The sequence below is a fragment of the Mustelus asterias genome, unplaced genomic scaffold, assembly GCF_964213995.1.
Source record: "Mustelus asterias unplaced genomic scaffold, sMusAst1.hap1.1 HAP1_SCAFFOLD_1922, whole genome shotgun sequence".
Classification (NCBI taxonomy): domain Eukaryota; kingdom Metazoa; phylum Chordata; class Chondrichthyes; order Carcharhiniformes; family Triakidae; genus Mustelus; species Mustelus asterias.
Genome location: NW_027591867.1, coordinates 29087 through 54854, shown reverse-complemented (window position 1 = coordinate 54854; position 25768 = coordinate 29087). Strand labels below are relative to the sequence as shown.

Genomic DNA, 25768 nt, shown 5'->3' with positions numbered 1-25768 from the left:
CAGATGGGTTTTTCCGACAATGGGTCATCAGTAGATTCTTAATCCCAGATATTTTTTATTGAATTCAAATTCCACCATCTGCCGTGGCGGGATTCGAACCCGGGTCCCCAGAACATCAGCTGAGTTTCTGGATGAATAGTCTAGCGATAATCCCACTATGCCATTGCCTCTACCTGCTGGAGAGTGTCATTGCCTGGCATTTGTATAGCTCAAATGTTACTTGCCACTTATCAACCCAGGCCTGGGCGTTGTCCAAGTCTTACTCCATGTGGGCACGGACTGCTTCAGTATCCGAGGAGTTGTGAGCGGAACGGAATACAGCAATCGTCAGCGAATTAGTCGTGTTGTAACCGGTTTCCCCGAGAGTGATCGGTATTGACTCTGTGTTCTTTTTATTGATCACTTTAATGCCAACCATCTATTGATGAGAAAAGAGTTTGTGCTATTGGTAAAGCTCCCCAGTGTGACCACAGCAAGTAAAGGTCACAGCATGGAAATACCACAGTTGGTAACCTCATCTGTTGCCACACCTTTTGGGCAGTTATTTTCAGAGCAGTGTCAGTCTGCCGTGGCATTGAGGTGAGATTCTAAGAGTCGGCGGGGGGTGGGGGTTTGTAACCTTGCTGCAGAAAATAAATGAGACTAATTCTTTCCTCATGTACATTAGCCAAACTTCCAACTGTGCTTGTAGCCCATTCTAATCTTGGATAGACTCATGCCGAAAGTATGATTATTCATTAAAGGTTGGCAGCATGTCCCGGTAATTATTCGCATGCTGAGACAGCTTGTGGCAATGGTGGCTTCAAGTTATCAGAAATCTGCTCAACCACAGCTGAGTCACTGTGGTCAACAGAAATAACAAAAGTATGACTTGTGTCAGTTTGCAATACAGACTTCAGTAGTGAGTGGTTAGGAAGTGCCAGGGCTCCCTTTCACTTGCATAGAGATTTGAGTTGAGAATGTTGTTGTACTAATGGAGTGCAAATGTTTTTCTGTCCATACCAGTGTCTTTTACGCACCCACACACAGCTTCTCATTTCGCCCATGCCATTGATAGTTATTTTTAGTCTTCCCCACTCCAGTCAGTCCCCACCCATTAACCCCACGGTACAAACATAAGCCATTCGGCCCCTGGCTTCTGCTCCACCATCACAGTGATCTGTTTGTGTTTCAAGTTCTCCATTCCCATCTTCCCCTGATAACTTTTGATTCCCCCGCCAACAAGAATCCATCTACCCCCGCCTTAAAAATATCCAGGGACCCCGTTCCACCGCCTTCTGATTGCGTAGTTTCAAAGTCTCACAACACACCCTATTTTGAGAGGCATAGATCAGCTAGATAGTCAACATCTTTTCCCAAAGGTAGGGGAGTCTAAAACTAGAGGGCACAGGTTTAAGGTGAGAGGGGAGAGATACAAAAGGGTCCAGAGGGGCAAACTTTTCTCTCTCAGGGTGGTGAGTGTCTGGAACGAGCTGCCAGAGGCAGTAGTAGAGGCGGGTACAATTCTGTCTTTTAAAAAGCATTTAGACAGTTGCATTGGTAAGATGGGTATAGAGGGATATGGGCCAAATGTGGGCAATTGGGACTAGCTTCGGGTTTTTAAAAAAAAAAAAGGGCGGCATGGACAAGTTGGGCCGAAGGGCCTGTTTCCATGCTGTAAACCTCTGACTCTCGAAACATTTCTCCATCTATATCCTAAAACGGGCGACCCCTAATTTTAAAACCGTGACCCGACGTTCTGGACTCCCCCACAAGAGGAAACATCCTTTCCCCATCCACCTTGTCAAGACCATTCATTTTCGAGTTGTGATCTCACCAATGTCCTATATAACATCCTCACTTTTATGTTCGGTTCCTCTTGTAATAAAGTGTAGCATTCCATTAGCCCTCTTATATATTTGCTGTACCTATACAATAACCTTTAGGACTCATGCACTCGAACACCTAGATCCCTCTGCACCTTAGAATTCTGCAGCCGTTCTCCATTTAAATACTCTGCATGCAAAGGTGAACGGCTTCACATTTTCCCACATTATACTTCATCTGCCAGATTTTTGCCTACTCGCTCAACCAACCTATATCTGTCTGCAATCTCCTTATGTCCACTTCACAGCATACTTTCCTACCTTTCTTTTTTCGTCATCTGCAAATTTAGCTGCCAATGCCTTCACTCTCTTTATCTTAAGTTGAGGCCCCAGTGCAGACCCCCTGCGGGACTGCATGTATCGCATCTTGCCAATAAGGAAAAGACCCATTTATGCATACTCCCTGTTTGCTGCCGGGCGGTTAATCATCTCTCCCTTCCAATTTGTTACCACCTACACCATGAGCTTGTATTTATCTGCAATCACCTTTGATGTGGCGCCTCATCAAATGCCTTTGGGAAATTCAAGTCCAGCACATCTACAGGCTCCCCATTATCCACATCGGATGTTACTCCTTCAAAGAAGTCCACAAAATTGGTCAAGTGCAATTTCCCTTGCTGATTTTTCCCAATTACCTTGAATTTTACAAAGTGCCCAGCTATAACCTCCTTAAAGATTGATTGGGGCCCAGTATGATGGAACCTTTCCAGGATCGAGTGAATTTTGGAAAATTAACACTAACAAGTCTACTACCTCATTAACCACCTTTCTTAAGGCCCTGGGGTGAAGTCCATCAGGATCTGTAGACTTGGCAGGCCACTGCTCCACCGGTTTGCTGAGTACCCTGGTGATTTTAACATTATGTGGAAATGCCGGCGTTGGACTGGGGTAAACACAGTAAGGAGTCTAACAACACCAGGTTAAAGTCCAACAGGTTTATTTGGTAGTAAACACTACTAGCTTTCGGAGTGCTGCTCCTTCGTCAGCTGACGAAGGAGCAGCGCTCCGAAAGCTAGTGGCGTTTGCTACCAAATAAACCTGTTGGACTTTAACCTGGTGTTGTTAGACTCCTTACTGATTTTAACATTACCAAGCTCCCCTCTCCCTTCCACCCCTTCGTTTACAGCGAGGACTGCAATGTTTTTTGTATCTGTGTCAGTGAATACACTTTTGCAATGCAGAATACAAAAGCAGAGTATTTAAATGGAGAAGCAAAGTGGCACAGCGGGTTAGCACTGCTGCCTCACAGCGCAGGGATCCGGGTTCGATTCCCGGCTCGGGTCACTGTCTGTGCGGAGTCTGCACGTTCTCCCCCGTGTCTGCGTGGGTTTCCTCCGGGTGCTCTGGTTTCCTCCCACAGTCTGAAAGACGGGCTGGTTAGGGTGCATTGGCCATGCTAATTTCTCCCTCAGTGTACCCGAACAGGCGCCAGAGTGTACCCGAACAGGCGCCAGAGTGTGGCGACTAGGGGATTTTCACAGTAGCTTCATTGCAATGTTAATGTAAGCCTACTTGTGACACTAAAAATTTTGATAGAATATCATATTCTGGCAGGAGTTGGCACAAACGGAGGTGTTTTCAGTTGTCAGTTACTGGTGGTTATTTTGAGGTGGCAGCGAGTTTCCTCTGCCTCCTGCTCTCGTTTGCCCGTTGTCGTTAAGTACTTTTGAAACCGGAAGTCTGTTTATTTTCTGAGAACCTCTCGTGTTAAAATGGAGCTCCATGTAATCACAACTCTTTGTTGGAAATCTGTTGCCTTGTGGTTGCTGAGCTGTCAGCAATGTGAAACAAAGTGAATTTGTTCTTCCCAGTTTTGCTGCTAACGTTTTCCATTGGACATTAACAACAGGGGCAGAGCCTTCGGGAGGCTGGGGTGTGACCTGCCCCCCTCCCTCAGCTTCTGTCCTTGTTTTCTGTGCCTCAAGGCAGTGCGGCTGAGGTGAACTTTAATCCCATGAATGTGTCGAATGTAATTGCTCGCCTGGATAAGCTTCTGCGTGCAGTGGGTTTGGAGTGGTGGACAAGAGGGCTGATTAAAACAGGATTTGGTAACTCTTGTCCATAGTTGAGAGGGAAGCAAATCCTTTGTGTGTAAATATTGTATTGAGGACTTCAAACTCCATGCCTTGAGTAACCCCGCCCAGAACCACCAATAGAATCCTAGAATCCCTCCATTGCAGAAAGCGGCTGTTCAGCCCATTGAGCCTGCACTGACTCCCTGACAAGAGAATCACACCCAAGTCCTTTACTGTAGCCTCACAGATTTACCACACTAATCACCCGAACCTACACCTTTTTGGGCACTAAGGTGGCACAGTGATTAGCACTGCTGCCTCACAGCGCCAGGGCCCCAGGTTCAATTCCCGGCTTGGGTCACTGTCTGTGAGAGTCTGCATGTTCGCCCCGTGTCTGCGTGGGTTTCCTCCGGGTGCTCCGGTTTCCTCCCACAGTCCAAAGATGTGCAGGTTAGGGTGCATTGGCTGTGCTAAATTCTCCCTCGGTGTACCCGAACAGGCGCTGGAGTGTGGCGATTAGGGGATTTTCATAGTAACTTCGTTGCAGTGTTAATGTAAGCCGACTTGTGATTAATAAACTTTAACTTTAAGGGACAATTTAGCATGGCTAATCCACCTAACCTGCACATCTTTGGACACAAAGGGGCAATTTAGCATGGCCAATCCACATAGCCTACACATCTTTGGACCAGGGCACCCGGAGGAAATCCACGCAGACACAGGGAGAATGTGCAAACTCCGCACAGTCACCCAAGTCAGGAATTGAACCTGGGTCCCTGGTGCTGCGAGGCCACAGTGCTAACCACTGTGCCACCCCTTACTACTACTAATAGATTAGTAACCACCTGGACACACTCAGTTCCTTTGGACTTGCTATGTAGACTTGATACAGAGCAGATACTTTATGCATACGAGGTGAATCATAGAATCTCTACAGTGCAGAAGGAAGGAAATCAGCCCATCGAATCTGCACCGGGTCTCTGACAGAGCATCTTACTCATGGCCCTGACTTTGTACTGTGGGGATTGGGCCTGCCTTTCTGTCTGGGCTGCCAAAGTAGTCGGTGTTCATTCAGAAATTCTTAGCTTCTTGCAAGTGGCATGTATTTTTGTCAAATTATTACTCATCGACTTCAGTAAATTTCACCATTTCTGCCACCTGTAAGATGCTGGAGACATGGCAACGGGCACTGTGTCAAATCAACAGTAACCTCAGTGTAAAATACAACTCCAGACCACTCATTCATATGAAGTGCAGACACTGTAGAATCATTGTAGATATTTGAACAAGAAAGAGGGCTCTTCAGCCCATTCTGTCGGCTGGTACTGCCTCCCCTGTTGCTACTTGAATCCCTTTTCCCTGTTCTTTCCCCATACTCTCTTCTTTCTGCCACCCTCTAAACTTCAGATGGTGAGGTAGAGCCAAGGGAGATGGGATGCTGACTGAAGAATGAGAGGAGGAACGCATGACTCGGGTCAGGAAAATACGAGGCAGTGAAAGGGGACTTGAAGATGTGAACCAAGATTTGAATTTGGTGCATTGGAGGGCAGCGTACTGGAGTACCTCACTGAGGACTGAGATGCTGAGCAAGTGGCACTTGGTGCAGGATAGGATGTGTCCTTGTCTTGAGGTAACAAATGAAGGGCTTAAGGGAAATCTTAGAATCCCTACAGTGCACAAGAGGCCATTCGGCCCATCAAGTCTGCACCAACTCGCTGACAGAGCATCTCACCCAGGCCCCATCCCCACATATTCACGCCCCAACCCCTACATTTTGTAGCAATTTAGCATGGCCAACCTGCCAAACCCGCACATCTTTGGATACTTGGGGGCAATTTAGCACAGCCAATCCACCCTAACCTGCACATCTTTGGACTGTGGGAAGAAACCAGAGCCTCCGGAGGAAACCCACGCAGACGTTGGGGGGGGGGGAGGAGAGAACGTGCAAACTCCACATAGACAGTGACCTGAGGCTGGAATCAAACCCGGGTCCCTGACGCTGTGAGGCAGCGGTGCTAACCACTGTGCGAGCGTGCCGCCCACACCTCGAGGTAGGAGTGGAGGAGAGGCAAGCTGGAACCAGGAGAATCTTGGTGAAGAGGATGCTTTGAACCAAGTGTTGAAATTGTGAGCAGTTTTATTCAGAGTCGCAGAGTTACAGCACAGAACAAGGCCCTTTGGCCCATCATGTCTGTACCAGTCAAAGACCAACCACCTAACTATTCGATCCCATTTTCCAGCACTTAGCCCAGAGCCTTATGCCTCGGCATTGCAAGTGTACATCTTAAATACCTCTTCGCTGTTATGAGGGATTCTGCCTCCACCACCCTTTCAGACAGAGTTCCAGACTCCCACTACCCTCTGGGTGAAAAAGATTTTCCTCACATCCCCTTTAAACTCTCTGCCCCTTACCTTCAATCAATGTCCCCTAGTCATTGATCCCTCCACCGAGGGGGAAAGTTTCTTCCTGTCTATTCGATCTATGCCCCATATAATATAATACATCTCAATTATGTTCCCCCCACCCCGTCTCCTCTGCTCCAAGGAAAACAACTCCAGTCTATCCAATCTCTCTTCATAATTAAAATGCAGCAGCCCAGGCAACACCCTGATAAATCCCACCTGTACCCTTTCCAATGCTATCACATCCCTCCTCTATGTGGATTCCAGCACTGTACACAATATTCTAGCTGTGTCCTAAACCCCGCCCCCCAACCACACGCACCAATTTTCACATCATCCACAAACTCGCCAGTCAACCCTCGTACATTCAAGACTAAATTGTTTATATAGACCACTGACAGCAAGGACCCCAGCATGTGATTCCTGTGGCACCCCACTGGACACAGTCTTCCAGTCACAGAAACACCCCTCGACCATCACCCTCTGCTTCCTGTCGCTCAACCGATTCTGAATCCAATTTGCCAAATTTCCTTGGATCCCGTGGGCGCTTACCTTTGCTATCACTGCTATAGGTGTGACCTTGTCTAAAACCTTGCTGAAGTCCGAGTAGACTACATCAAATGCATTGCCCTCATCTACCCGCCTGGCCACCTCTTCGAAAAATTCAGTCAAGTTGGTCAGACATGACCTGTCACTCCAAATGCTTCCAAAAGACGTGACCTCCCCTTAACAAAACTCTGTCTCTCCAAATGCTTCCAAAGGTTTTCCCACCACTGAGGTTATTTGATTTGATTTATTATTGTCACATGTATTGGGGTACAGTGAAAAGTATTGTTTCTTGCGTGCTATACAGACAAAGCATACCGTTCATAGAGAAGGAAAGGAGAGGGTGCAGAATGTAGTGTTACAGTCATAGCTAGGGTGTAGAGAAAGAAGAACTTAATGCGAGGTAGGTCCATTTAAAAGTCTGACAGCAGCAGGGAGGAAGCTGTTCTTGAGTCGGTCGGTACGTGACCTCAGACTTTTGTACCTTTTTCCCGGAAGAAGGTGGAAGAGAGAATGTCCGGGGTGCGTGGGGGGGTCCTTAATTATGCTGGTTTGCTGAGGCAGCGGGAAGTGTAGACCGAGTCAGTGGATGGGAGGCTGGTTTGCATGATGAGATGTTTCATATTTTATAGGAAAGGGACAGGGGGAAAAGAGAGTAAGGTTATTGTCTCCTTCTGATGGAGGCAATGCTGCTTTTAATTTGCTGTAAGAATGGTCTGGTGGACAGCTGGCAGAGTTGCGCCTGCCCAGGCTGAACATTCAGTCCTTGGTTAGTATCTCTCTGGGGCAGTAAAGCAGAGACCAGGATAGTAAACAGACTCGAATTAAACAGGCAGCTTTAAACCAATAAAACAGCGCTTCCACTAACTTCTGTAACTGACAAACTGCGAGGGAATGATCAACATCAGTGGGTTGGAGGGAGGAGGACTGCTCCTATATCTCTCTATTTGCCACGAGAGGTAGCACACACCGACAGACACAGTTGAAAACTTTAGCTGTGTTATATTCTGGAGCCAAAGCTTCCTATGTCAGTTAAACCACAGGCACACATGGTTCTAATTGAGTCACTATGTTCGGATGAAAAGGAATGTGTTACATGTGACTTAGAGTCATAGAGGTTTACAGCATGGGAACAGGCCCTTCGGCCCAACTTGTCCATGCCGCCCTTTTTTTAAACCCCTAAGCTAGTCCCAATTGCCTGCATTTGTCCCATATCCCTCTATACCCCTCTTACCCATGTAACTGTCTAAACGCTTTTTAAAAGACAAAATTGTACCCGCCTCTACTACTGCCTCTGGCAGCTCGTTCCAGACACTCACCACCCTCTGTGTGAAAGAATTGCCCCTCTGGACCCTTTTGTATCTCTCCTCTCTCACCTTAAACCTATGCCCTCTAGTTTTAGACTCCCCTACCTTTGGGAAAAGATATTGACTATCTAGCTGATCTGTGCCCCTCATTATTTTATAGACCTCTATAAGATCACCCCTCCGCCTCCTACGCTCCAGAGAAAAAAGTCCCAGTCTATCCAGCCTCTCCTTATAACTCAATCCATCAAGTCCGGGTAGCATCCTAAATGAATCCTTGCATGGGGGGGGCATCAACAATTTAGGCTTCAGATTTCCAGGTGAGATTTTCATCAAACTGTCTGCGGCGCAGTGGTTAGCACTGCTGCCTCACTGCACCAGGGACCCAGGTTCAATTCCGGCCTTGGGTGATTGTCTGTGCGGAGTCTGCACATTATTCCCGTGTCTGCGTGGGTTTCCTCCGGGTGCTCCAGCTTCCTCCCACAGTCCAAAGATGTGCAGTTAGATGGATCGGCCATGCTAAATTGCCCCTTAGTGTCCAAAGATGTGTAGGTTAGGTGGATTGGCCGTGCTAAATTGTCCCTTAGTGTCCAAAGATGTGCAGTTAGATGGATTGGCCATGCTAAATTGTCCCTTGGTGTCCAAAGATGTGCCGCATAGGTAGATTGGCCATGCTAAATTGCCCTTTAATATCCAAAGATGTGCGGGTTAGGTGGATTGACCATGCTAAATTGCCCTGAGTGTCCAAAGATGTGCAGGTTAGGGGGATTAGCGAGGCAAAAATAAGGGGTTGTGGGGAATATATCTGGGTGTGACGCTGTGTCGGAGTCAGTGCGGACTCGATGGGCTGAATGGTCGTCTTCTGCTCTGTAGGGACTCTGATTACTCAGCTAGGCTGAAAAGCCCATGGAAGTTCCCAGCAGCATGTGGTCAATACCCGGTAAACTGCTGTCTGCTAAATTCACGAGTAGATTTAAGTCATCACTGCTCGAGCATTCTTTTGCATGTGTGAAGTAGGGGGAGGGGGAAACGTGGACAGTGACTAACACAGTCGTAAGAGATACTACCGTGCGTCATGCAGCTGCAAATAAATTCCAGAAACTGGCTACTGGGCATTCTCTTTCTCCAATAAGCTGAATAAATTATTCCAGGATCATTTCAACAATCTTTATCAAAACAGCCTTCCGAACGGAAGCATTGCAAACAGGCCTGCGAACCAAACACGCTGCAGCTTAAGATGAGGCACGTGCTCCAGAGAGAGCGCGACACAGTCGCACTGCATCGAACACACAAACCAAGCCTGCAGTATTTTAAAGAAAGGAGGGAGTTCAGTACAGTTTTGAATCAATGAAACAACTAATTACAATTCTGCACCAAAATACTAACTGTTCCCCTGGTAATATTCAACTCTGTAATCAGGAGCACAAAACCAGAGTTTCAAACACCGAGTGGCCAAACACAGGACTGCGATAACTTTTAGAAAGAGAACACGCTCATCTGATATGGAATCTGAGGTTAAATTTTGGATAAGTAGCAAATTCCTTCAGCTGAATATCGCCGCAAGCTCTCTTGCCCTAATGCTAAATTACCCCTTAGTGTCCAAAGATGTGCAGGTTAGGGTGGATTGGCCATGCTAAATTGCCCCTTAGTGTCCAAAGATGAGTAGATTAGGTGGGTTGGCCATGCTAAATTGCCCCTTAGTGTCCAAAGATGAGTAGATTAGGTGGACTAGTGGAGTAAATACATGGGGCTACAGGGATAGAGCTTAGGTGGATTGCTCTGTTGGAGAGTCGGTGCAGAGTCGAAGGGCTGTATGGCCTCCTCCTGCACTCCAGGATTTCTAACTGAGCAAGGGGCAGAGATATATGCACGCTCTTAAATGATGTGGGGAATAATTGGTCAGGATTTCCATTCCTGAATCACTGTCCAGTCACTTCATTATTTTGAAAAGCTGGAAATCAGATGTGTTAATGCAATACTCTGCACTTTAGCAACATGTTCTTTGTGTTCTGTTGTCACAGTTTAAGTTTATTTATTAATGTCACAAGTCGGCTTACATTAACACTGCAATGAAGCTACTGTGAAAATCCCCCAGTCGCCACACTCCGGCGCCTGTTCGGGTACACTGAGGGAGAAGTTAGCACGGCCAATGCACCCTAACCTGCCCATCTTCCGGACTGTGGGAGGAAACCGGAACACCCAGAGAAAACCCGTGCAGACACTGGGAGAACGTGCAGACTCCGCACAGACAGTGACCCAAGCTGGGAATCGAACCCGGGTCCCTGACGCTGTGAAGCAGCAGCGCCGCCCTTTGTTTGTTTTCAGTGTCTTGAGTTGTATTTCAGAGTTGGATCAGTGGAAGCCCAAATACTGTGATACCTTGTTCTAAACAAGGTTTCACTTACAACTTTGGAGAGGCTCTAATCAAATTGATTACAAAAATAAAATAGTGTGCACAACTTGCACATCCAAAGGTGTATTATCTGATGGAGACTTGGAGCAGTACTATCTTTATGTTGTACTAGACATTATCTAGAAAAATTCCAGTCAATGGCTATGGTTTGGTTCATATTTGTTTTATAATGTGTCTGTGAAGCACCTAGGATATTTTATTGCATTAATGGCACCAAATAGCAGGGGAAGGTGATGGCTTAGTGGTATTATTGCCAGACTATTAACCCAGAAACTCAGCTAATGTTCTGGGGACCCAGGTTCGAATCCCGCCACGGCAGATGGTGGAATTTGAATTCAATAAAAAATAATCTGGGAATTAAGAATCTACTGATGACCCATTGTCGGAAAAACCCATCTGGTTCCCTTTAGGGAAGGAAATCTGCCATCCTTACCCCGGTCTGGCCTACATGTGACTCCAGAGCCACACAGCAATGTGGTTGACCCTCAACTGCCCTCCAAGGGGCAACTAGGGATGGGCAATAAATGCTGGCCCAGCCAGCGACGCCCATGTCCCACCAATGAATGAAATCAGGCTGCTGTGTGGCTCGGTATCATTCATTGTCAGTTGAGGTGTGCGCGAGTGAGTTTTTAAGTTTCAGCCAGTGTTTTCTGGCAACTTCTCTTTTGTGAGCAGCTGGAGACAGTTCAGAGGCACCACTGAATGGGGAACCACAGAGCTGGCATGTTCAGGTGGCCTGTATAAGTAGTAACAAAGGGTACTTTGCACTGTGGCTGCTGCTGCCAGCAGATTTTTGAGTGATAGCATTGTTAAACAAATAGGTGCTAAACTATTGAAGCACTGCTTTTTATTTCATAGACTGGAATTCCTACAGTGCAGAAAGAGGCCATTCGGCCCATTGATCCAGGTCCTATCCACGTAACCCCATATTTACCCTGCTAACCTGACACTAAGGGGCAATTTAGCATGGCCAATCCACCTAACCTACACACCTTTGGCGTGTGGGAGGAAACCTGCGGCATGGTGGCACAGTGTTTGCCACTGCTGCCTCGCAGCGCCGGGGCCTGGGTTCGATTCCCAGCTTGAGTCGCTGTCTGTGTGGAGTCTGCGTGGGTTTCCTCCGGGTGCTCCGATTTCCTCCCACAGTCTGAAAGACGTGCTGGTGAGGGTGCATTGTCCGTGCTAAATTCTCCCTCGGTGTACCCGAACAGGCGCCAGAGTGTGGATTTTCACGGTAACTTTGTTGCAGTGTTAATGTAAGCCTACTCGTGATACTAATAAATAAACTTTCGCTGAGGGGCAATTATCCTGACCAATCGACCTAACCTGCACAACTGAGGGGGAGGAAACCGGAGCACCCGGAGGAAACCCACGCAGACATGGGGAGAACGTGCAGACTCCGCACAGACAGTGACCCAAGCCGGGAATTGAACCCGGGTCCCTGGCGCTGTGAGGCAGCAGTGCTAACCACTGTGCCACTCAGTTCAGCAAGCCCATGGATGAAGGATCTGATGATTTGTAATGATTGTGCCACTGTCCTTTTACAAAAAATTAAATAATTTAAATAATATTGTGGATTTCGTGTTAAAATCCTGTGGTATTTTAAACGCTTTTTTTACACAGGAATAACTCCCGCTCAGAAATTAAACATGATGATAAAAATATTTGTTCCATTGCATTATTTTCATTGTTCTGTTTAATCTGCAGGTTTGCAGCCAGCACAAGATAAACAGGCATCACAGAGGCATCAGGACACAGTTAATTGCAGTCCCACTAGAAGGAGAGGTCCATCAGAGAGTGCAGCTTCAGCAGGCAAGTGCTGGATTCCTGATTTTCCTCGTCCCCCATTCTCAAACCCAGAAAGCTGTCGCAATGCCTCTCCTTGGCCAGGTACATCTGCCTTTGCTGTCTCGTTCTCAGCCCTGTCGCAGCTCCTGCTTATCCCAGTGTTGGGTAAGCTCTGCTCCCAATCCTAAACTGTTTAGCTGTGATTTCTCTCTCTTTTTGGATACTTGCGGGATGTGGGCATCATTGACATGTATTACCCATTCCTAATTGTCCTGGGGAAGGTGGTGATACATCTCCCCACACAGAGTACAACTGTGGCTTGCTTGGCCACTTCAGAGGCTAGTTAAGAGCCCACCACACTTCTCTTGAACTTCTAAACAAAAGCAAATTGCTGCGGATGCTGGAATCTGAAACCAAAAGAGAAAACGCTGGAAAATCTCAGCAGGTTTGGCAGCATCTGTCAGGAGAGAAAAGAGCTGACGTTTCGAGTCTAGATGACTCTTTGTCAAAGCTTTGACAAAGGGTCACCTGGACTCGACGTCAGCTCTTTTCTCTCCTTACAGATGCTGCCAAACCTGCTGAGATTTTCCAGTGTTTACTCTCTTGGTCTTCTCTTTACCTGGCATCCACACCCGAGCAGTTGCTGTCCTCCCTTCTGTTTGTCAGCCAGTGTTCCGGTGCTATTAACTTTCATTTTTATTTGATTTATCATTGTCACATGTATTGGAATACATTGAAAAGTGTTGTTTCTTGCGCGCTATCCAGACAAAGCATACTGTTCATAGAGTACATAGGGGAGAAGGAAAGGAGAGAGTGCAGAATGTAGTGTTACAGTCACAGCTAGGGTGTAGAGAAAGATCAACTTAATGCAAGGTAGGTCCATTCAAAAGTCTGACAGCAGCAGGGAAGAAGCTGTTCTTGAGTCAGTTGGTACGTGACCTCAGACTTTTGCATCTTTTTCCCGATGGAAGAAGGTGGAAGAGAGAATGCGCGTGTGGGGTCTTTAATTATGCTGGCTGCTTTTCCCGAGGCAATGGGAAGTGTAGACAGAGTCAATGGATGGGAGGCTGGTTTGCGTGATGGATTGGGCTACATTCACGACCTTTTGTAGTTCCTTGCGGTCTTGGGCAGAGCAGGAGCCCAGACCAAGCTGTGATACAACCAGAAAGAACGCTTTTTATGGTGCATCTGTAAAAGTTGGTGAGAGTCGAAGCAGACATGTCAAATTTCCTTAGTCTTCTGAGAAAGTTGGTGGGCTTTCTTAACTATAGTGTCGGCATGTGGGGACCAGGACAGGTTGTTGATGATCTGGACATCTAAAACTTGAAGCTCTCGACCATTGAATACAGGAGTTGGAATGTCTTGTACAACTTCAACAAGACATTGGTAAGGCCACACTTGGAATACTGTGTGCAATTCTGGTCACCCTATTATAGAAAGGATATCATTAAACTAGAAAGAATGCAGAAAAGATTTACTGGGATGCTACCGGGACTTGATGGATTGAGTTATAAGGAGAGGCTGGATAGACTGGGACTTTTTTCTCTGGAGCGTAGGAGGCTGAGGGGTGATCTTATAGAGGTCTATAAAATAATGAGGGGCACAGATCAGCTAGATAGTCAATATCTTTTCCCAAAGGTAGGGGAGTCTAAAACTAGAGGGCATAGGTTTAAGGTGAGAGGGGAGAGATACAAAAGGGTCCAGAGGGGCAATTTTTTCACACAGAGGATGGTGAGTGTCTGGAACGAGCTGCCAGAGGTACTAGTAGAGGCGGGTACAATTTTGTCTTTTAAAAAGCATTTGGATAGTTACATGGGTGCGATGGGCATAGAGGGATATGGGCCAAATGCGGGCAATTGGGATTAGCTTCGGGGTTTAAACAAAAAGGGGGGGCGGCATGGACAAGTTGGGCCGAAGGGCCTGTTTCCATGCTGTAAACCTCTATGACCCATTTTCTCTTCCTCACCGTTGATGTAGACAGGGGCATGTCCTCCACTGCACTATTTTGTTAACCAATGCAAAATAAGAAACAGGAATAGACCATATGGCCGCTTGAACCTGCTCCCCCACTCAATATGATCATGGCTGATCTTCTGTCTCCCCTTCTTTATCCTGCCTGTTGCCCATATCCCGTGATCCCTGAGTCCAAAAATCTGTCCGTCTCAGCCTTCAATATATCCAATAGTGGAGGATTCACAACCGTGTGGGCGAGATGATTCCAAAGATTCAGAAGTACTTCGAGTGAAATAATTTCTCCTCCTCTTAGTCCGAAATGACTGGGACCCCTTATCTTGAGACTGTGCCTTGATGTTCTAGATTCCTTGGCCAGGGGGGAATAGTCTTTCAGCATCTCGCATGTCAAGCCCTTCAGAATATTGTATGTTTCAGTGAGGTCACTGCTCAATCTTCTGAACTCCAGCGAGCAAAGGCCCGATTTACTCAGCCTCAGACAATCTGTCGTCTCATCCCAACAACCAATCCAATGAACCTTCACTAACCATCTCCAAGGCAGGCATGTCTTGCCTTAAGTATGAAGACTAGACTATGCCCAGTACTCCAGGTGTGATCTAATCTAAAGCCCCGTGTGATATTGCCAAGACTTCCATATTGTACTCCAATCCCCTTCCAATAAATGCTAACCTGCCATTTGCCTTTCTAACTACTTGCTGTACCTGCATGCTAACTTTGTGTCCCTCGTATGAATACAGTCAAGTCTCTCTGAATGTCATCACTTGTAAGTTCATGCCCTGAAAATCAAAGTTTTCCATTCTTAATACCAAAGTGAATAACCTCACAATTCCCCATAGTGTGTTCCATCTGCCACCTTGTTGCCCATTTACTTAACCTATCCCTATCTCTTTGCAGCCCCCTCATAGCTTGCATTCCCGCCTAGCTCTGTATCGTCAGCAAGCTTGGGTCTTTGGACAGCCCAAAGATGTGCGGGTTAGGTTGATTGGCCATACTAAATTGCCCCTTAGTGTCAGGGGGATTAGCTAGGGTAAATGAGGGTCCCACGAATAATAGGACGGTGAAAAGGCATATGGCACACTCGCCTTTGTCAATCAGGGTATAGGTTACAAAAGCAGGGAAGTCATGCTGGAGTTGTATAGAACTTTGGTGAGGCCACAGCTGGAGCACTGTGTGCAGTTCTGGTCGCCACATTATAGGAACGACGTGAATGCGCTGGAGGGGGTGCAGAAGAGATTCACCAGGACGCTGCCTGGGATGGAACATTTATGTTATGAGGAGAGGCTGGATAGGCTTGGGTTACTTTCGTTGGACTTTAACCTGGTGTTGTCAGACTTCTCACTGTGTTTACCCCAGTCCAACACCGGCATCTCCACATCATTACTTTCATTGGAGCAGAGAAGACTGAGAGGTGACCTGATTGAAGTGCTCAAGGTTATGAGGGGCACGGACAGAGTGGATAAGGAGCAGCTGGTCCCCTTAGTTGAAGGGTCAGTTACGAGGGGACACGAGTTAAAAGTGAGGGGTGGGAGGTTTAGGGGGGATGTGAAGAAAAGCTTTTTTACCCAGAGGGTGGTGAGGGTCTGGAATGCGCTGCCTGGGAGGGTGGTGGGGGCGGGTTGCCTCACATCCTTTAAACAGTCCCTGGATGAGTATTTGGCACGTCATAACATTCAGGGCTATGGGCCAAGTGCTGGTAAATGGGATTAGGTGGCAAGTCAGGGCCTTTCATGCATCTGTGCAGACTCGATGGGCCGAAGGGCCTCTCCTGCACTGTGGGATTCTGTGAATACGGCTTGGGTGGGATTGTGGTTGGTACAGACTCGATGAGCTGAATGGCCACCTTCTGTACTGTAGGGATTCTATGATTCTACGTTACTCCTGGCCCCGTTGTCTCAGTCATTCACACAGATTGTAAATTGTTGAGGCCCAAGGACTGGTTCTTGCAGAACTCCAATAATTACAGCCTTCCAACTTGAAAATGTCACGTCTCTCACTACGCTGCTCCATATCTGTTTACCCAATCCTCCACCCATGCTAATAAACTACCCTCAATTTCATGGGCCCTTACCTAGTGGGAATGATGGGCACTTGTTACATGGGAGCTGTTAAGTTGCTGAGACCCGGCCCCATTTAAATTTCCATTAGACTTCATTTATTTGTTGACGGGACATTTTTCAACTTTCCGTTGAATAACCGAGATATCGAGCCGGTCTGTTCACTGACGTCTCTTTGTTTAGTTCAGGAATATCAGCCATCTTTCCCCAGAGCAGAATGTGAGTGGGCAGAGCCAGTAGGTGAACTCCTGTGCATTATGAGATACCTCCTGTGGTGAGCAATGGAAAGGAGGATCAGTCTCTTCCTGTTCAGCAGGTTCATAGAATCCCTACAGTGCAGAAGGTGCCCATTTGGCCCATCGAGTCTGCACCAACAACAATCCCACCCTGGCCCTATCCCTATAACCCCATGCATTTACTCCAACTAGTCCCCCTGACACAAAAGGGCAATTTAGCATAGCCAATCCCCCTCACCTGCACATCTTTGGACATTAAGGGGCAATTTAGCATGGCCAATCCATCTAACCTGCACATCTTTGGACTGTGGGAGGAAACCGGACCCACCTGGAGGAAACCCACGCAGACACGGGGAGAACATGCAAACTCCACACAGACAGTGACCCAAGCTGGGAATTGAACCCGGGTCCCTGGCGCTGTGAGGCAGCGGTGTTAACCCGCTGTGCCACCGTGCCGGGTTGCTAGGTTTTGTTTCACAGGTTGAGTTGCGGGCACACACAGAGCGAGAAATTGCCCCCCTGCAGGGAGATCCCTTTTCCTGATTGCTGGGAACACTGTGCTCATGGAAGCCAAATGGAACAGTTGAGCTGAAGCAATCTCACACTCTCCATTCCCATCTGTAACCCAAGGCTGTAGATCAGATCAGACACACTGTTTCCATTGCCTGTATTCTGTATTACATTAGGCAAATGTTTTATCTGTGGTTACATCATCTGGTTTTTGGTCTGTCGGAAGGATCTGTCTTCCTAGCTTCTTTGAGAACCCTGGTAGTAACCCAAGTGGGGACTTGTTGTCACAGGGGAGCCGATGGCCTAGTGGTATTATTGTTAGCATATTAATCCAGAAACTCGGCTAATGTTCTGGGGACCCGGGTTCGAATCCCGCCACGGCAGATGGTGGAATTTGAATTCAATAAAACAAAATCTGGGAATTAAGAATCTACTGATGACCCATTGTCGGAAAAACCCATCTGGTTCCCTTTAGGGAAGGAAATCAGCCGTCCTTACCCCGGTCTGGCCTACATGTGACTCCAGAGCCACAGCAATGTGGTTGACTCTCAACTGCCCTCCAAGGGCAACTAGGGATGGGCAATAAATGCCGGCCCAGCCAGTGACGCCCATGTCCCATGAATTAATAAAAATTAAAGTTGCTCTCCTCGCTGTCACTGTAACAGACGCATTGTAACCTCTCGATCTGACCCATCAAACCATACCCCGTTCCCCTGGCGCTTCTACACTCTGCAGCACAAACCCGGTTAACCAGCCTGGAGATTTACAATCTGGCCCAGCTTGCAGGAGCCTCAGAAGCCACATGATACAGTTCTCACTCTCGTATCACCTGCTTATCTCTAACAAAGATGATCTCACTGGTGGTGCCACAACCTTTCATACAGAGGTTCCCACACTCTGGCAGTAACCACAGAACACACCTCTCACTGTTCTGTAATCTGCTGTGTCACAGCCTCTGATAGTAGATGTTCATGATTCCCTCTTTGATGTGAAAACCGCCAAAACAAAAAGCCTGACATATTCCCTGCAACCTGATCTGACAAGTCCTAACTTTGTACGTGTGTTCTTTACGACCCCATCCTCAATAATTTCGTTCAAATTGTTCCAGCAAATATGCTGCTTTTGTTAAATCAAAACGTCGCAGTTAACGTGGGGGCATTTTAGAATGGTTAGTTTGCCATGTTGAGCAAGTGCAGCAGGGCGGCACAGTGGTTAGCACTGCTGTCTCACAGCGCCAGGGACCTGGGTTCAATTCTGGCCTCGGGTCACCGTCTGTGCAGAGTCTGCACTTTCTCCCCTGTGTCTGCGTGGGTTTCCTCAGAGTGCTCCGGTTTCCTCCCACAGTTCAAAGATGTGCAGATTAGATGTAGAACTTTATTTATTAGTCACAAGTAAGGCTTACATTAACACTGCAATGAAGTTACTGTGAAATTCCCCATGTCAGGTCAATGCATCTAACCAGCAAGTCTTTCAGAATGTGGGAGGAAACCGGAGCACCCGGAGGAAACCCACGCAGACACGGGGAGAACGTGCAGACTCCGCACAGACAGTGACCCAAGCCGGGGATCGAACCCGGGTCCCTGGCACTGTGAGGCAGCAGTGCTAACCCACTGTGCTACCATGCCATGAATTCACCATGATAAATTGCCCCTTAGTGTCTCGATGGATTAAGAGGGTAAATATGTGTGGTTACGGGGATAGGACCTGGGTGGGAGGCTGGTTTGTGTGATGGACTGGGCTGCGTTCACTCCTTGCGAAGATGGTTGTGAGCTACCTTCTTGAAACACCGCAGTCCAGATGCTGTGGGTTGACCCACCTTTTAATTGCAACAAGGCTGCTGGCCCCCTGTAAAGTAGGAGATGGGCCAGATGGCCTCCTTCTTCACTGTAGGGTTTCTATGTTTCTATGACTTCATAGGTGGGAGCAGTGGCTCGCTGCGATTATTGCAAAATGTTCTGTAAGGAGTTGAAATGGATAAACTGCTCTCATCCCAGCAGCCTTGTGGCCAGCCAGTTTTATTGGAGCAGGGCCTTAAGCAGGGGATTTTCACAGTAACTTCATTACAGTGTTAGTGTAAGCCCACTTGAGACACTAATAAAATAAAACTAAACTAAATGTATACTTCAATCAGATGTGCGACAAACCTGTTTGGAGGGAGGGTGCATGTAAGTTCTTTAGGTCTCAGCAAAACAACTTTTTCTCCCTCTCATTTACCATGACATCTTTATTTGATTTGATTTATTATTGTCACATGTATTGGGATACAGTGAAAAGTATTGTTCCTTGCACGCTATACAGACCAAGCATACCGTTCATAGAGAAGGAAAGAGAGGGTGCAGAATGTATGTTAGTCATAGCTAGGGTGTAGAGAAAGGTCAACTCAATGTGAGGTGGGTCCATTCAAAAGTCTGACAGCAGCAGGGAAGAAGCTGTTCGGTCGGTCCGTGTCCTCAGACGTTTGTATCTTTTTCCCGACGGAAGAAGGTGGAAGAGAGAATGTCCGGGGTGCGTGGGGTCCTTGATTATGCTGGCTGCTTTTCCCCGAGGCAGCGGGAAGTGTAGACAGAGTCAATGGATGGGAGGCTGGTTTGTGTGATGGACTGGGCTGCGTTCACTCCTTGCGAAGATGGTTGTGAGCTACCTTCTTGAAACACCGCAGTCCAGATGCTGTGGGTTGACCCACCTTTTAATTGCAACAAGGCTGCTGGCCCCCTGTAAAGTAGGAGAAACTGTCTTTCCCTCCAGTCGACTGTTTGGAAGACGGGAACAGGAGGAGGCCATTCAACCCCATTCATTTAGTTCGTGGCTGATCTGTATCTTAATCAACTGAGATTCAGCCTTGGAGAAGAATTCCGCAGCATGTGAGGGGAGAGTGGCATCATAGGATTCCAGGTGGCTGCTGTTTTTACAGTGCTGTCCCCTCTCAGCTATTCACCTGTGTTACGGTATCCTCACTGTGTTTAGCTGGCTCTTCATACAGTACCAGCAATGAAAATCTTCAAAATAAACTTACGGCGACAGAATCAAAAGACAAACGGCTCTCTGGCCGCGAATCATAGAATCCCTACAGTGCAGGAGGAGGCCAGTCGGCCTGTTGAGTCTGCACCGACCGCAATCCCACCCAGGCCCTACTGGGCAGTGATTCAGTCTCGGATCTCTGCTGACGTTTGTGACTGACGTTACAATTCACGACGACACCAGAACTGCTTGCCTGAATTCCAGCCTTGTTACTCACTGGCCTCCTAATACCTGTGACTTATAACTGTGATGATGTGGAGTCGAGAGACTCTCATTTTGGAGGGGTGGGGAGGGGGAAGAGGAGGAGAAGGAGTTCCCTGTCGATCTGCCTCTCATCTACACCATCCGGTGTTCCTGCTTCAATGTTGCCTGATAGTCGGCCATTGAGATTGTATCTTGGGGAGAAGTTAAGCAAATCGGCATCTCTGCTCAACAGTCTGAACGTACCTGGAAGCCTGCCTGAAATAAGTCAGCGCAAACCTGTGATTATGGTAGTGCCAGGTTCCTGAACTATAATTGCCTAATGATAATGTTTTAACTTATTCATTACTGAAGTGCCATCTGAGAAGTAAACATTGTTTGTGCATCTTTTCCCATAGCTCACATCCCAAGGCTGTTCTTTAAGAAAGTATTTGGATTAACTGGCCTCATTGCACATCGGTAGCACAGTGGTTCGCACCGCTGCCTCACCGCACCCTGGGTTCGATTCCCGGCTCGGGTCACTGTCTGTGCGGAGTCTGCACGTTCTCCCCGTGTCTGCGTGGTTTTCCTCCGGGTGCCCCGGTTTCCTCCCACGCTCCAAAAGGCGTGCTAAATTCTCGCTCCGTGTACCCGAACAGGTGCCAGAATGTGGCGACTAGGGGGTTTTCACAGCAACTTCATTGCAGTGTCAACTTGTGACACTAATAAATAAACTTTTAAAACTTTAAGGACAAGTACCAGGCCGGATTCTTGTTCCTGTTTTCTTTGCTTCCACTGGCAAGTTCCTGTGACCCTCCGTTGATGAGGGCATCGTCAAATTGGCTTTGATGCCTTGGTACCAAAGACCAACCAGAGCCTCTGGGGCTTGTACCTCAGTGATGTCAAAAGGTGAAAAAACCTGAGGCCTTTGCGTATCTGTGAAGCATGGCATTCACAGTAATAGCAGAAATGAGAATTTCATAATGGTGAATTCTTGCTCTGAGGGCTTACATAGTTATCCTCCCAGTATTGCATTGGCACAAAGAACATTCATCTGTCAAAAATGGAAAGCAGATAATGCATAGTGAAATCTCAGAGTAAAGTGTTTGTAGCACCAACTCACTTGCCACATAGAATTGTAGAATCCTACAGTGCAGAAGGAGACCATTTGGCCCATTGAGTCTGCACTGAATTTTCGACAGAGCATCTTACTCATCCCCGTAAGCCCATGTATTTACCCTGCTAATTGCCCTGACCTACTCATCTTTGGACACTAAGGGGCAAATTAGCATGGCCAATCCACCTAACCTGCACATCTTTGGACTGTGGAAGGAAACCGGAGCACCCGGAGGAAATCTCCGCAGACACGGGGAGAAGGTGCAAACTCCACACAGTCACCCAAGGCTGGAATCGAACCCGGGTCCCTGTGAGACAGCAGTGCTAACCATTGTGCCGTCCCCAGGAATTCACCTTTTGGGGAACACCGTAGCTTTGTGGGCAAACTCAAGTAGACAACATTGGAGAGGCGGATGAAGAGACTAGGCTAATAATGGAGAACAGGCTGGGAGCAGGATTAAGGAGTGGAAAGTGTTGAAGAATCCAATGGTCTTGTAAAGTACATGAGCTTTGTTCTTGCTGTTGATAAAGTGGGTCTGAGCCACTATATTCTGTCACACCCTACACTGCAAATCCCACCCTTTTACTCTCGCACACACTGCTCTGAATATACACACTGTCAAAACTCTGGTGACAATTGTCCTTGTGGCTAATTGACTGACCGTATTATAAATTGCTGCCGAATTATACCTGTGAAAGCTTTAACCACTTGTCTCTCCATGCGTCTGGTAAACATAGAAACATAGAAGATAGGAGCACAAGGAGGCCATTCGGCCCTTCGATCCTGCTCCGCCATTCATCACAATCGTGGCTGATCGTCCAACTCAGTAGCCTAATCCTGCTTTCTCCCCATAACCTTTGATCCCGTTCGCCCCAAGTGCTATATCCAGCCGCCTCTTGACTACATCCAATGTTTTGGCATCAACTACTTCCTGTGGTAATGAATTCCACAGGCTCACCACTCTTTGGGTGAAGAAATGTCTCCTCCCCTCCGTCCTAAATGGTCTACCCCGAATCCTCAGACCACGATCCCTGATTCAGGACACTCTCTCTCTCCTCCCTCCCTCCGTTTATCTCTCTCTCTCTCTCTCTCTCTTCCCCCCCCACCCCCCCCCAGAATTTTATAAGTCTCTGAGATCCCGTCCCCCCCCCCTCATTCGTCTGAACTCCAGTGAAAACAATCCTAACCTGGTCAATCTCTCCTCATACATCAGTCCCGCCATCCCTGGAATCAGCCTGGTAAACCTTCGCTGCACTCCCTCGAGAGCAAGAACATCCTTCCTCGGAAAGGGAGACCAAAACTGCACACAATACTCTGGGTAAAGATGGTCTAAGTGCAGGTCAGTGGGACTAGGCAAAAAATGATTCGGCACAGACAAGAAGGGCCAAAAGGCCTATTTCTGAGCTGTAATTTTCTATGGTTTCTATGGTCGGGGGAATTAATTCTCAGTGTGAAATTGTGCCTTTTTATTTGTTCCAAATGAAAATGAACCACCCCTGATTATTATAAAGTGTTAATGTTTATTCCGACATCACCAATCCAGCACCCTAGCTGTGACTGTAACACTACATTTCTGCACTCTCTCCTTTCCTTCTCTATGAACGGGATGCTTTGTATAGTGCGCAAGAAACAATACTTTTCACTGCGGGCTAATACATGTGACGATAATAAATCAAATCAAACTTTTGGGGGACTCAGTCAGTGGAAGGGTCAGCAGGAGTGGAAGATTGCTGTCTCTCGGGGAGCCAGCGTGAAGCTGTGTCCTTTACTCAGTGAACACTGTTCATTTTGTCAAGTCCCTGCAGTCTGTGCTGTCCCATCTCCAGAACCTGAGCGCTTACAGCAGCTGCAATGCTTAAAGAAAGGGGGATTGATGTAGAGGTCCAGGTGTCCTGTATCTGCTATCAGGCAGCAGGCTTTCTCTGCACTTGTGTTACTGCAGCCCCGTCCTCCTTAACACATCCTGATTCCAAGTGTAAAATTCCAATGCACCAAATCATTTCCCTTTCACTGTGTTGTACAGAGTTCCCGTTACAGTTTCACGTGCTCTTTTTCATTCAGCAGACTTCATTCCCAAAGTCATTCAGGCGGGACTGCACAAATTACTTTGCCTTTTTTTCGACCTTAATAAACCTCTAAAGTAAAGTTATTTATTAGTCACAAGTAAGGCTTGCATTAACACTGCAATGAAGTTACTGTGAAATTCCCCTAGTCGCCACACTCCGGCGCCTGTTCGGATACACTGAGGGAGAATTTAGCACGGCCAATCCACCTAACCAGCACGTCTTTCGGACTGTAGGAGGAAACTGGAGCACCTGGAGGAAACCCACGCAGACACGGGGAGAACGTGCAGACACCGCACAGACCGTGACCCAAGCGGGGAATCAAACCCAGGTCCCTGGCGCTGTGAGGCAGCAATGCTAACCTCCTGTGCCACCCAAACCTCGTACTTTCAAACAAGTAATTTACCAGATTGAGGTAGTCCAGAGATGTGCGGTTAGGTAGATTGGCCATGCTAAATTGCCCCTTAGTGTCCTGGGATGCGTAGGTTAGAGGGATTAGCAGGGTAAATATGTGGGGTTACGGGGATAGGGTCTGGGTGGGATTGCTTGTTGGTGCAGACTCGATGGGCCGAATGGTCTCCTTCTGCACTGTAGGGATTCTATGAAATATTGTACATCTTTTTTTTTAAAAGACAAAAAATAAATGGTGTCAATAAATATAAAAGCAAATTGCTGCGGGTGCTGGAATCTGAAACCAAAAGGGAAAATGCTGGAAAATCTCAGCAGGTCTGGCAGCATCTGTAAGGAGAGAAAAGAGCTGGCGTTTCGAGTCCCGATGACCCTTTGTCAAAGCTAAAAGCCAAAGCTTTTGGTTTCTAAATAGTGTCAATGTTGACTTTGTATAATTCTCATACAAATAGCAACATTCTTCACCGTTTCCTGGTCTTCGTCTGCGATGCTCCTCACTGTGCAGCCTTTGTGTGTAGGTGGATCCAGGGAAATTACTGATCATAATCCCGAGAGAATGCATTTCGTAAACTCAGCTCACACTTGAAGTTGTAAAGAAGAGTGTGTGGGGAAATGGGAAGTGTTGTTGATGGTGTAAAGTAGGCAGATTCTTGCACTGGAGCAGCATACGGGAGCGGAGTTGTTCTCATTGCAGTTGCGCACAGCCCATGTTTTTCTCACGAGATTTTCTTTCTTTTTTTGAAGGAACAGGATCAGCCTCCCGAGGTACAAAGCTAGGAAGTCCAGTGGAGGAAGCTATTGAAAATGTCATACAGCGCATAACGCAAGACGGCTCACAACAAATGGCCATTGAGAAGACAATAGAAGACGTTATAGCCAGCGTGACGGTTGCTCGTCCCGACAGCCCCGTAACCCCCATCTCCGGCAAAAGCTACAGTCAGGAAAGGTGCCAGAATAAACGGGCAGAAACTCCGGTCTGCCACAGCATCGCTCCACACGGTTTCCCAGAGATTAGCCACTTATCCACGGACAAACAGAATCTCATTGCTGGCCACCGACTGAAGAGAGGCAGAATAGAGGCCATTCAGTGTCAGGCAAGGAGGATGTGCAATTTTGACAAAATCTTGGCCACCAAGAAGAACCTGGACCACGTCAACAAGATCCTGAAAGCAAAGAAACTGCAGAGGCAGTCACGGACAGGTAACAACATCGTGAAACGCAAACGCGGCAGACCCAGGAAGCGGGATTTGAGCGCCTCTCAGCTCTGTGCCTCGCTGCCTCTGAAGGAAGACCAAGTGCTTCCCGAGGAGCAGAGTGAGAGCGCAGAGAAGAGCAAGCAGTCGGACACGATCATGGACGTAATCGAATCGGTGCTGCAGAGTGTGAACCAGCAGCAGTCGGAACATAGGAAGGGAGTGAAGCGGAAAAGGCACTTGGAGGATGGGTAGGTCTCTCCTGCTGTTGCTCCTATTTCACCATTGCTGCCGTATTGACTCCTTGTGGGGGGAGTGTGGTCCACAGGCGTCAGACTCCGCAAGAGCCTCTGAGCTGGGATTTGAATCGTGCTTCACCTCTCCCTTGCACACAGCAGTCAAAGATGCCCCACACTCCATTGTTCCACACCAACAGTACAACCCACATGGAAGTCAAAATCCAGGATAACTTCCTTCATTTAGAACCACAGGAACAAATTTCATAGTTTATTTAAAAAGGGGAATTAACTTTGGGCGGCACGGTGGTTAGCACTGCCGCCTCACAGCGCCAAGGACAATTCCTGGCTCGGGTCACTGTCTGTGCGGAGTCTGCACGTTCTCCCTGTGTTTGCATGGGTTTCCTCCAGGTGCTCCGGTTTCCTCCCACAGCCCAAAGATGTACGG

General features: G+C 47.6%; 1 protein-coding gene across 1 annotated transcript in view; it reads left to right on the top strand.

Moving 5' to 3' along the window:
* The window catches only part of LOC144489014 (histone-lysine N-methyltransferase ASH1L-like), a gene marked incomplete at its 3' end in the record, with an annotated part of 61317 nt that overhangs the window by 16408 nt on the left and 19141 nt on the right, over positions 1-25768 (top strand). The window contains exons 2-3 of the mRNA XM_078206962.1: positions 12254-12499; positions 24636-25335. Coding sequence (XP_078063088.1) covers positions 12254-12499; positions 24636-25335 — 946 coding nt within the window. The remainder of the gene's footprint in view (positions 1-12253; positions 12500-24635; positions 25336-25768) is intronic.